Source organism: Myotis brandtii, unplaced genomic scaffold, assembly GCF_000412655.1.
Source record: "Myotis brandtii unplaced genomic scaffold, ASM41265v1 scaffold179, whole genome shotgun sequence".
Classification (NCBI taxonomy): Eukaryota; Metazoa; Chordata; class Mammalia; order Chiroptera; family Vespertilionidae; genus Myotis; species Myotis brandtii.
Window position 1 is genome coordinate 6,723,206 of NW_005356635.1, and position 13,472 is coordinate 6,736,677.

At 38.2% G+C, this 13,472-nt stretch overlaps 1 protein-coding gene and 1 pseudogene across 5 annotated transcripts in view; one reads left to right on the top strand and one right to left on the bottom strand.

The window, feature by feature from the left end:
• HLTF (helicase-like transcription factor) overlaps positions 1-13,472 on the top strand; it is a 118,630-nt gene that overhangs the window by 76,475 nt on the left and 28,683 nt on the right. For all 5 annotated transcript variants that reach the window (XM_014537459.1, XM_014537458.1, XM_005863484.2 and 2 more), the window contains 4 exons: positions 6,487-6,630; positions 8,198-8,336; positions 10,753-10,888; positions 12,450-12,629. In XM_014537459.1, the coding sequence (XP_014392945.1) occupies positions 6,487-6,630; positions 8,198-8,336; positions 10,753-10,888; positions 12,450-12,629 (599 nt within the window). The remainder of the gene's footprint in view (positions 1-6,486; positions 6,631-8,197; positions 8,337-10,752; positions 10,889-12,449; positions 12,630-13,472) is intronic.
• On the bottom strand, positions 601-5,968 carry LOC102247526 (annotated as a pseudogene).

Genomic DNA, 13,472 nt, shown 5'->3' on the forward strand with positions numbered 1-13,472 from the left:
TCATTATTTTAAACCCAGCTCTTAATGTATTATTATAACAGTCTAAATATTTCTTTTCTGAAATATTTTAATTTTCTCCATTGTAACTAACTTTCTCCAAATGCCTCTTATGATCCAATTAAGAACCTTTAAATACTTACTGAAGTCCAGGAAGTATCTGAGACACAACATACACATTGACCTATCTGTCTTTGTGGGTTAGTTATTTTTCCCCATTTCACAGATGAGAAACATTGAAGAAAAAAGACCCATGGTCCACACAAGGGACTCTTTACTCACTAGACATTACACATTTCCTGGGCAGCTGGAGTCTCCAGGAAGTCCTTGGTTGTATATGTGTGAGTGGATGTGTTCTGAGACATGCTGGTCTTATCTTCCTTTGTTACCTACCAGTTAACAGCTTACATGCTGAATCCCCAACACCTGAGCAACTGTCGAGCATTACTAATTGCAGGAGTACACTTATCGCTATTGATGACTTTATCTTATATGTAGTACCAGGACCTAGTGAATGTGTATTAAGTCATACAACAAAAACATGCAGAACTCTTTGCTGTGTGATATTAAAAACAGTACTAAAACCTGTATAAATACATATCTTCAAGGTTTTCTTACATCATTTGTACTCCTATCTTCTTTTCATATTTTTCTTGGTCATAAGCCATTTTCTTCATCAATTTCTCATTTTTTTCATCTTTCTTAAGATTTTTGGTGTTTTGCTTCCTCATTTGGTTGACAAGAAACTTGGGAATTGTCCACAGAAGTTTTTGATAAGTGCATGGCATTAGCTGTACCAGCTACCATTACAAATTCTCGCTGTTTGCTGAACTTCAAACTCAATGCTTGACACATGAAAAGGTTGGGGGCCATGACCATTGCTACATTTATGACGGTCTGACTATTATTCTTTGGAGAAATTCAAGCAGGGCCTTCAGTGTGTCTTGATTTGCATCATGCAGAAGGATGACGAGAAGGTTCAAAGCCTGTAGTTGTTGCTTCTTGATTGGAAGAATCTGGACAGCTTGGAAGGCTTTGAGGTATTCTACACTGAACAGTGGCTGGGGCAGCTCACAGATGAACAGCTTCAGCAGGCTGGCTGCATCGGGCTGCTTGACATTTTCCCAGTTAAAAGTCCCTTCATAAAACTTTGCTTCTAGGGCTTGGCAAAGATTCTTGATTCTAATGACAGCTCCAGATATTCTTAAGAGGCTGTCAGTTTCCAAACCTCCCTCTTCAATTAGAAAAATCAATCAGTTTTTGAAATATCAAGGATATTTGAGTTCCTGGTACTTTCCTCTGATCTTGTTCTAACAATACTGTCAGTGGAACACAAAAAAGGTCAGAATCTTTTGTTTTGATCTTCATTTTTTTAAAAATATGTATTTTATTGATTTTTTACAGAGAAGAAGGGAGAGTGATAGAGAGTTAGAAACATCGATAAGAGAGAAACATCGATCAGCTGCCTCCTGCACACCCCCTACTGGGGATGTGCCCGCAACCAAGGTACATGCCCTTGACTGGAATTGAACCTGGGACCCTTCAGTCTGCAGGCTGACGTTCTATCCATTGAGCCAAACCAGTTAGGGCTCGATCTTCATTTTTGTTGTTTCATTTCAACACCCAGTACATCATAGAGCAGGGGTCCTCAAACTACGGCCCGCGGGCCACATGCAAATACAAATATTGTATTTGTTCCCATTTTGTTTTTTTACTTCAAAATAAGATATGTGCAGTGTGCATAGGAATTTGTTCATAGTTTGTTTGTTTTTTAACTATAGTCCGGCCCTCCAACGGTCTGAGGGACAGTGAACTAGCCCCCTGTTTAAAAAGTTTGAGGACCCCTGTCATGGAGGGTGGTCAGTTCAATCAAGGCTAAATAGCAAACTTTCTTCATGTCCTGGGCAGTTAGGTTACCAATCCTGGTGGTACCTGTTTTGTTTTTTGGCAATCTGAAATTAGGTAATGGGGCATTGTTGCCTTTGCTTTTCTGGTTCCTATCCTGGAGCTGTCTTTCTGATTAACGGCTTGCTCTGCAGGTGATACCTCCAGGTTGATAACTATTTCAGAGGCAGGTGCCTCCTCAGGCACCAGTGGCATCAGCTTCTTTCACCAACAACTAGGATAGATGCCTGGTCATCTTTTCCTTGGTATTTTTTATTTATTCTAACTGACTGTGATTCACTGCCACCTGGAGCTTTTTCTTTGGACTCTGCCTACTAAGCAAATATGTCTCTGACAACAGGAATGTGGTACTGTTTGTTCTTTTTCCTTAAAGTCTGGGAGATATTCTCTACCCATTTCTGAACAGCTGCTGCCTGGTTTGGGTTAATGTTGATAAAAACACCATGCTTTCTTGGGGATCTCCAGCAGACTCTCCAAAGAGATTAGACAAACCAGCCTCCTTCAGCCACTCTTCTAATTCACCCACGTCAGGCTCTTTGATAACCACCACCTCTTGATTTTGTCTGTTCTCACTAGATTTCTTGATATTGTCAATTTCATTCCAATAGTCCTCCATAGATAGTTCATCCATGGGAACTTGACTGATCACATGGAGGCTTCTCCTTAGCTTTGGTGATTTCTTGGTTCATACTGGCCATATCTGCAACTTTTGCGACAGTGTGGATGGACCTGGACAGCATTATGCTCGAGGTGGCTTCCTCCCCTCCCTGGCCATGGCTCTCTCCTATGGCCCAGTCTTTGCTGCTGTGGTGGTAGGCACTTAACAATACTCCCTGGGAACTGGAGAGAGAAGGGGCATAATCTGTGATCCTGACACTCTCATCATTTTTAATATTTCATGCCAATCCCTTCTGGCCTGAAATGTTCTGTTGAGAAATCAGTTGACAGTCTTATAAGAGCTCTCTTGTAGGTAACTGACTGCCTTTCTCTTGCAACTTCTAAGATTATCATTTTGTTATCTCTGTCTTTAACTTTTGCCATTTTAAAAAATATTTTTTTTTATTGATTTTAGAGAGGAAGAGAGAGATAGAAACATCAATGATGAGAGAGAATCATTGATCGGCTGCCTCTTGGGATTAAGCCTGCAACCCAGGCATGTGCTCTAACCGGGAATAAAACCCTGACCTCCTGGTTCATAGGTCGACACTCAACCACTGAGCCATGCTGGCTGGGCTAACTTTTGCCATTTTAATTATGATATGTCTTGGTGTGGGCCTCTTTGGGTTCATCTTATTTGGGGGGATTTGTATGTCTTTTTCCTTCACCATGTTAGGAAAGTCTTCAGTCATTGTTTCTTCAAATCGGTTCTGGATGCCTTGCTCTCTCTCTTCTCTGTCTGGGACCCCTATGATGTGGATGTTGTTACATTTCACGTTGTCATAAAGGTCCCTTAAACTATACTCATTTTTCAAAATTCATTTTTCTTTTTGCTGCTCTAATTGGGTGTTTTTTCCTATTTTATCTTCTAAATCACTGATTCTATCCTCTGCTTCATTGAGCCTACTGTTTATTCCAGGGGTCCTCAAACTACGGCCCGCGGGCCACATGCAAATACAAATATTGTATTTGTTCCGTTTTGTTTTTTTACTTCAAAATAAGATATGTGCAGTGTGCGTAGGAATTTGTTCATAGTTTTTTTTTAAACTATAGTCCGGCCCTCGAACTGTCTGAGGGACAGTGAACTGGCCCCCTGTTTAAAAAGTTTGAGGACCCCTGGTTTATTCCTTCAGTGTTTTCTTTATTTCAGATAAGCCATTCTTCATTTCTGACTTGTCCTTTTTTATGGTTTCTGTGTCCTTTTTTATGCTGTTGAGCATCCTTGTAATAATTAGTCTGAGCACTATATCTGATAAATTACCTCCATTTTATTTACCTTTTCTGGAGAATTCTCTTGTTCCTTCATTTGGAGACTGTTTTTTTGTCTTCCCATTTTGGCTGCCTGTTTATGTTTGTTTCTATGTTTTAGGTAGATCTGCCGTGACTCCCAGTCTTGGTAGGGCAGCCTTATGTAGTAGGTGTCCTGGGGGACCCAATGGCACAGTCTCCCTGATCACCTGAGCTCAGTGCTCTAAGAATGTCCCTTGTGCATGTTATGTGAGTCCCCTCTTGATTGCTCTTGGTCCGATCGGGTGTGGGATCAATCCTCACACCCGGTGACAATGAGACTCAACTCTAAACACAGTGTGCAGGTTGCTGTGCAGGTTGCTCTGCAGGTGCTGATCATATGAAGCCATATTCAACTCAGCAGGGTCTGGTGCCTGCTGAGATCTCTCTGTGATGTGCTGCTTGTGAAGCTTATTGGAACCTGCTCTGTTGTTGTCTGGAATTAGCCACTGGGTGTATTGGTTCTGGGCCTCTTTGGAGGGACTCTGGTACCGGCCAATGTCACAGGCTGTCTGTGTCTGGCCCTGGGCAATCTGTTGGGAGTTATCTGCATTCCACAGCTTGTGACTCACTCTGCATGTAGAAAGGACCAAGCTGCACACCAAGGTCTGCTTTTACTAGCCCTGGTCCCAGGAGCATCTCAGGCAAAGACTCAAAGCACCCAGAGATCTGCCACTGCCTACAGGTTGGCATTTGGTCTCAGTCACTTAAAGAGACTCATGCTGTATTCTTCAGCTAGGTTTAAGCTCCACAGGGTGGGATGAGAGGGATTCCAATGGGTGGGGCTATTGCTTCCCTCCAGGCTGATGCTGTATGAAGGAATGCTTTGCTTGAGAAAGATGGCTTCTGTAGTATGGGAGAATGACTCAGCACAGGGATCCTGGTGGCTGACCTCTCAGCTCTCTTCCCAGAGCCACGAACCCTGGTCTCTCCTCATGCAGCTCTAGTCCACTCTGCCCTCCCTCCGTAGGAGCCCAGGGTGAGTGGTTGCAAATGAAATTTTGTGTGTTGCCCATTTAAGAGGGTGCCTACATCTCTAGTCATCTTGATGGCAGAGAGAAACTCCACTGCTTTTCACAGCCAGATGTTATATGGACACCTTTCCCAGTTCTGGTGCTCTGAGCTGGGGAGCCCCACTTGGGGTTTAGATCCCAGAGTTCTCAGAGAACCCCTTGCAGCTTAGGTATCCCTTCGGAACTTCAGCTGCCACTGTGGGAGCCTGGCCAGCCCTCTCAACTCCATGCTTTCTACCAGTCTTGATGTGCCTCTTCTGTAAGTCCTTGGTTATAGGCTTCTCTCCACCTAGTCTTCAGTTGGTTACTCAGGATGATTTTTCTATAATTTAGTTGTAATTCCAGTTTGGTCCTGGGAGGATGTGAGTACAGCTTCCACCTAATCTGCCACCATCTTAGATCCTCAAGCCTGCTCTTTAAATATTGGTGTTGTGTAGGCTACAGGCTCTGTTTTCTCATGGACATGTTCTCCTTAGAAAATCTTAATCATTTCTATAGCTTCATGTTCTGTCTGATGAAAACTTTAAAGTCCATATCTACACTTGCATTATAAGCCAATAATTAAATTTTCCTAGTATACTTCTCTAGTCAGATATTCTGTAGTAACCCAAAATTTTAAATGTCATTTGAAATAATACTCATCATCTCTTTCTCATCTTTATTCTGCTTTTCCCCTTCTTTATTTTAAACTTCCCAGTTTTCCCTATGTCTTTATTACACAGTACTCCTAGGCAGTCACTTTAAGTAATAGCAGCTTCTTTGCATTCGCTTTCATGAAGATATTCCATATTTAATTAGTCTTCAAGTTCCAGGAGTTCCTTCTGAGTTTCTTTCAGACCTGTTCTTTCCATTCTGTTCTATGCTATTTGGGTTTAGGGCTTCATCATCTCTCACCTAAATGGTTTCCTAGCTGTTTCTCTTTGGTGTCGTCTGTCTTTATTCTAATCATTTGTGTGTGTTTTTTTGCTCTGACTCACCCACATATATTGTTTTCATGTTAAGAAAATAAAAACTCAAGTTTTAAAAACTGATCATGTCTTCAAAGAGAGCAGGGACCAGTTCTTATTTTTCTTTTTAGCTGTACTACTCTTCTTCTTCGTACCTGGCATGTAGTAAGCCTATGTTGAATGAAAATGGATACTGTGTTTGAATCTTTATCTACTATCTTGAAAATACTGGTTGCTATTCTTTTACTGTTTAATTTTGATATTTTTAAGTCTACCAAGTAATTGGAAGCATTAAAGATCCTGTGTATTAAAATATTAAATTAAAAAAGAACTAATTACTGTTTTAAAGAAGCTTTGTAGTATTTTTCCATCAAAAATGAAGTGACTGCTCATTGGTAGGTCCAAGCAAAATTTATACAGTGTATTATTATAGTATATATGCCAGTTTTCCTGACAATAAAATAATAATTAGTATTATTATTGTTGCTATTTTAGTTTAGATTGCAGGAAACTTGATGTTATGTAATTTTAGTAGTGTGATTTGTTTGACTATACCAAGACAGTACTATATATATATATATATATATATACACACACACACACACACACACACACACACACACACACTAAACCTGATACTAATCTGCTTATTATTTAAAATATTTCTAATTTTCCTTTAGGACCAGTTTGGACAACATATAAAATCAGATGTGCACTTGAATTTTTATGTTTATTATGGTCCTGATCGTATTAGAGACCCGGCTTTGCTTTCAAAACAGGATATTGTTTTGACTACTTACAATATTTTAACTCATGACTATGGAGTAAGTATACTGATACTCAGAGATTTTCAAAAGTTTAATTTAAGAAATATGCTTCAGGTTTCTCAAGTGTTCCAAAATGTAAGCTTCATACTTTTTTTCTTTCTAAATACTTAAGAATACACAGTAAATAAACAGGAATTTATGTTTTAATATTATGCAAAAGAAATGGTTGGCCTTTAGATATTAATGTAGGAATACATTCCATTTAGAACACTTAAAGATCAATTTTTAAATTTGAATTTAAACTAACTATATAACAATTTTTAAATGAATTTTCTTTTAACTATTATAGAATATTATTTTCTATCACAATGATTTGATTGTCTCAGTTTAAAAATAAGCTTTTTCGTAGCTGAAATTTGTGTTTCCCAATTTATGTAAAAGTCTAATTGTTGTTTGCCTATAATTCCAGTTTTTAAGTTAAAACGTTTTTGAAAATACCTTATTATAAAAATTTCAGTCTTTTTAAAATTATTAAATATATTTTTATTGATTTCAGAGAGGAAGAGAAAGGGAGAGATGGAAACATCAATGATGAGAGAGAATCATTGAATTGGATGCCTCCCGAATGCCCCCCACTTGGCATCAAGCCTGCAACTTGGGCATGTGCCCGAGCTGTGAATTGAACCATGACCTCCTGGTTTATAGGTCAACACTCGACCACTGAGCCACAATGGCCAGGCAAAATTCCAGTCTTCTGATAAGAACATTTACTTTTACATAAAAGAAAGTAGTTATATTGTATTCAAGTATTTCTTGTGAGTGATAATTTTTATATTATCAGTGTACAGAGGTCCGGTGCACGAAAATTTGTGCACTCGGTGGGGGGTTCCTCAGCCCGTCCTCTGCCCTCTCACAGTCTGGGACCTCTTGGGGGATGTCTGCCTGCTGGCTTAGGCCCACTCCCTATGGGCCTAAGCCAACAGTCAGACATCCCTCTTGCAGTCCAGGAGCCCTCGCTCCTTACCACCTGCCTGCTCACTGCTTCTTACCGCTCCGCTCGCTGCTTCTTAGTGCTGCCTCAGAGGCAGGAGAGGCTCCTGCCACCACCGCTGCACTTGCCCAGCTTCTGGCTGAGCGGCACTCCCCCTATGGGAGCTCACTGACCACCAGGGGGCAGCTCCTGCATTGAGCGTCTGCCCCCTGGTGGTCAGTGCACGTCATAGCGACCAGTCATTCCAGTGTTCAGTCGATTTGCATATTACCCTTTTATTATATACCATTTTAATCTGAGGCAGAGTACTTCAGTGTACTGGACCAAGATCACAGCAGATCAAGCCTGGTTTGATTACCTGGCTTTGAATGCTAGCTCTTCCACTTCCTAGCTGTGGTACTTTGAACAATATACTTTACATCTTGGTGCTTCAATTTTCTCATCTGTAAAAAAAGAGTAATAATACTTCATAAGCTTGTAAACATTCCCTAATTTAATGTATGCAATGCTGAAAGCCATACCTAACACATAGTAAGTTGATATTGAGAATACTAATTCATATTACTTATCAAATTACATAAACTACTATTTTACTTTCTTATGTTTTTCATTCATATGAAACATTTATTTCAGATGAAAGGTGATAGTCCATTACATAGCATAAGGTGGCTAAGAGTGATCCTGGATGAAGGACATGCCATACGAAATCCAAATGCTCAGCAGACTAAAGCTGTACTTCATTTAGAAGCAGAAAGAAAATGGATATTGACAGGTAATGATAGTATTACACTTTTTAAAAAATTAATTCCCAAATATGTATTGTTAAGTGAGTTAGTGAAGTAACTTTGTAAACTTCAAGTAGATATAAAGACTGTTCCAATATTAATCCTAGCAATCATTTAATAAAATATTTGACTTGTTCAGTTTATGGGACAACTAGACTTATTCTTGAACTGTGGACATTTATTAGATACAGTGGGGCCTTGACTTACGAGTTTAATTTGTTCCGAGACCGAGCTCCTTAAGGAGCTCGTTAACTCAAATTACTCTGACAACTGAATGCAAAAAATCGGCCCTGAGACAGCTGGTATCTCAAAAAACTGGTTAGTCGGGACACTCGTAAGTCAAGGCCCCACTGTACTTTAACCCTTCAATTATGAGACTGACGCGCTACCTACTGCGCTAACGAGGCACCTTAACCCTTCAATTAGAATCTTGATTTCTCTACTTGCCATTTTGGAGTCTGCTTTACTAGAGGATGGGGAAGAGAATATGAAATCATATTAGTTTTTGCTTTCTTTCTAGTGCTGTTGATTTAAAAATCAAGTAAGCAATGGATTGGAAGAATTAACATCATTAAATGTCCAAACTACCCAAAGCAATCTGTAGATTCAATGCATTCCCTATTAAAATACCAATGGCATATTTCACAGATCTAGAACAAATACTCCAAAATTTTATATGGAACCAAAAAAGACCCTGAATAGCCACAGCAATCTTGAGAAAGAAGAACAAAGTTGAAGGGATCACAATACTGGATATTAGGTTACACTACAAAGCCATTGTAATCAAAATAGCCTGGTACTGGCACAAGAACAGGCAAATAGATCAATGAGACAGAACAGAGAACCAGAAATCTACCCAAGCCATTAAGCTCAATTAATATTTGATAAAAGAGGCAAGAGCATACAATGGAGTAAAGACAGTCTCTTCAATAAATGGTGTTGGGATAATTGGGCAGATAAATGCAAAAAAAATGAAACTAGTCCACCAACTTAAACCAGACACAATAATAAGCTCAAAATGGATAAAAGACTTAAATGTAAATCATAAAACCATAAAAATCTTAGAAGAAAACCTAGGCAGCAAAACATCAGACACCTCACATAGTGGAAATTTCACTGGTATATCTCCTAGGGCAAGAGAAACAAAGGGAAAAAAACACAAGTGGGACTCCATCAAACTAAAAAGTTTCTGCACAGCAAAAGAAACCACCATCAAAATGAAAAGGGAACCAACCAACTGTATGGGAGAAATATTTGCCAATGATACATTTGATAAGGGGTTAATATCTATACACTTCCAAAAAAGACATACAGTTGGCCAGGAGACATGAAAAATGTTAAAAGTCACTAATCGTCAGAGATGCAAATTAAAATGACAATGAGGTACCACCTCACACCTGCCAGAATGGCTACCAAAAATAAAGCAGCAAATGACAAGTGCTGGGGAGGATGTGGAGAAAAAGGAAACCTAGTACACTGCTGGTGGGAATACAGACTGGTACAGCCACTATGGGAAACAGTGGAGTTTCCTCAAAAAAAGTAAAAATGATGCTGCAATTTGATGCAGTGATTGATCCACTTCTAGGAATATATCCTAAGAATCCTGAAACGTCAACCAGAAAGAATGTATGCACCCCTATGTTCATAGCAGTGCGATTTACAATAGCTAAGATCTGGAAATAGCCTAAGTGCCCATCAGCAGATGAGTGGATAAAAAAGCTGTGGTACATTTACACAGTGGAATGCTATGCAGCTGTAAGAAAGAAGGCTCTGTTTCCTTTTGGGACAACATGGAGGGACCTGACCATTGTCATGTTAAGCAAAATAAGCCAGTCAGAGAAAGACAAATATCACATGATCTCACTTGTGGAATCTAATGAACAAAATAAACTGATAACTAAAATAGAACCAGAGGCATGGAAACATGGAACAGACTGACAAATCTCAGAGGGGAGGGAATGTGGGAAGAGATTAACCAAAGAATTTATATGCATATGTGCATAACCCAGGGACATAGACAATAGGGTGGTGAAGCCCTGGTGCAGGGTGGGAACTGGGTGGAGGGGAGCAATGGAGAGAAAAAAAAAAAGGTATGATATCTGTAATACTCTCAATAATAAAGATTTTTTTTAAAGTCAAGGAAATTTTCTAGGTAAGGAGAAAGTTGAGTTTAGTGGGTCTGTAGTCTTTTTATTTGTTAGTATGGCAAATGAGAGCTAAAAATTAGAGCAAACTGTATTTTGAGATTACGTATATGTCTAAGAAGGGATTATAGTCACAGGTTGATGGTGGGTGTGCCTGGTACAGAGTGTCCATTTTGAGCTATTGTCTCAATTCAGCTAGATAGATATACTGATTGGATATTCTGGTTATAGAATTGTAACTATTTCATGTTATTTTTAGGTACTCCAATTCAGAATTCTTTAAAGGACTTGTGGTCTCTTCTTTCCTTTTTAAAACTAAAACCATTCCTTGATAGAGAGTGGTGGCATAGAACAATACAGCGACCTGTCACAATGGGAGATGAAGGAGGACTTAGGTAAGTAATTTCATGATAACTGATTAGTTACAAATAACTGTTAGCAGCTTGAACCAATTTCCACTTCCATTACTATTTAACTTGGCTATTGGCTTTAATCTCTAAAAAGTGTTACCACTTTATGCCTTTGACTCTCAGAACCTAGTGATTCTTGTTTGGGGAGATAAAGATTTAAGTAGTGACAGGAAAAACTTTATAGGCCCTGAGGGTCCAAAATGCACTCAAATTTCATAACTTATCTTGTATAGCTTTATACAGTGGTAATTTAATGATGGAATGATGTACAGTGGCATCAAGAGTTTTATAAGAGAAAGTTATTTCTGGTGGAGAGAGGTAAAAGTTAAGAACATAAATAAAATTCAGCTTGGCAATAGCCATTTTACAAGGTACTAGGCTAATGTATTTTAACTTTTTTGCCTAGAATATTGGTTTTCAAACAGAGGGTTTGGGATTATCTAGCCGGTTATGAAATTACTTAAAGAAGAGGGCAGTAGCATTATAAGATTAAAGAAAAAAGCAGAGTGCATCACACATGGTATTTTGTGGAATGTTTGTTTCTGTTGTATGTGTTTGTTTATATGTTTGCTGAATGGACTGAAATTTGTTTCTTACTCTGGGTTTTAGTGAAAAAGATTCAAAACCCACTAACCTAGCTTGTAATACCGCCTCTTTGATTCCTTCAAATCAGCTATTTAAATTCTAATTTAAGAAATGGTATTTATATTTCAGTGTTAGGAAAAACCTTTTTAAAAAAAAAATTGGCATGCCTCCTTTTATTCTGATACTGAAAAGGGGGAGTGTCAAATTATAGAACCTATAAGGCATTTGTCCCTCTTCTGGGTTGTTATATTGTGTTATTTTTTTTCATTACTTAATAAAATTTATTTATGTACCTTGATTTTCATGTTACTAAAATACTTTTTGAAGGTGTTATATTTTTATGATATTTAGTATAATTCCTTTCACTTAATAGGTGCTTATTAAGAATGTGAGTATTGAATATGGGTGATATAGCTGAAGAACTGAGAAGTAAAAGGGTTAGAAATTAGAACAAAAATGGGGAGAAGAGCAGAAATTTTAAACTGTGTGACAGGTATTGAATTAGGGCAAATTTCAATGTATTTGTTGCTGTAATTTTCTGTTTGTAGAATATGTCTGTGATGATCAGATTGGATAAAAGTCCAAGAAAGAGACTAAAAAAGGAATCCTTTGCTAAGGTTATAAAATGGTAATAGTTTAAAATATTCTTTTTTGGCCGAAACCGGTTTGGCTCAGTGGATAGAGCGTCGGCCTGCGGACTGAAAGGTCCCAGGTTCGATTCCGGTCAAGGGCATGTACCTGGGTTGCGGGCACATCCCCAGTAGGAGATGTGCAGGAGGCAGCTGATCGATGTTTCTCTCTCATCGATGTTTCTGACTCTCTATCTTCTCTTCCTTCCTCTCTGTAAAAAATCAAAAAAATATATTTTAAAATAAAAAAAAATAAAATATTCTTTTTTGTTCTTGTTGAATCAACTTATATAGAAATAACAAATTATGTAATTATTTGTTTTATTTTCTAGGCGTTTACAGTCCCTAATTAAAAATATTACACTTAGAAGAACCAAGACAAGCAAAGTTAAAGGAAAACCTGTTTTGGAGTTGCCAGAACGTAAAGTGTTTATTCAGCATATTACACTTTCAGATGAAGAGAGAAAGATTTATCAGTCTGTGAAAAATGAAGGCAGAGACACTATTGGAAGGTATGGAGAAAACCATTTTAGAAAATAATTTTTGTTTTGCTTTTTTTTTTGCTTTCCATTTAACGGAATAGCATTCTTAAGATATGTCAGCAATAAAGTCTGAAGTATACTGAAAGATAATCTGCTTTCTTTAACTATATTTTAACTACTTTTTACGAATTAATAATTGAAGTGAATGAATATTATAATTCACCAGGTTATTTCTTTTTTTTAAAAGTATATTTTATTGATTTTTTTACAGAAAGGAAGGGAGAGGGATAGAGAGTGAGAAACATCGATGAGAGAGTAACATCGATCAGCTGCCTCCTGCACACCCCCTACTGGGGATGTGCCTGCAACCAAGGTACATACCCTTGACCAGATTGAACCTGGGACCCTCTAGTCTGCAGGGCGACGCTCTATCCACTGAGCCAAACCGGTTAGGGCTCTTTTTATTTTTTATTTATTGATTTTTAGAGACAGAGAAATATTGATGTGTTGTTCCAATTTTTTATGAATTCATTGGTTGATTTTTGTGTATTGGGAGGACGCTCTAACCAAATGAGCTACCTGGCCAAGGCTTTTTTTGTTTAAATTAATTTTTTAATTGATTGAAGAATTTCTTAAGTTAGGAAAAAATTCAAAGTTTACATGAAAAGGCAAGTTCTGATTGCTTGCTTCTACTTCCGACTGTTTCATGGGAGTAGATAAAAACAATGAGAGAAGTATGTATATAGGGAAAGTATACCTATTAAGGACCAAAACTTGGGGGATTGTCCACATTCAAGAAAGAAATAAAGAAAGAAATAAGTAAATAAAAAAAAATAAGGGAGATTCCAGCAAGTGGAGAAGTGTAAAGAAAGT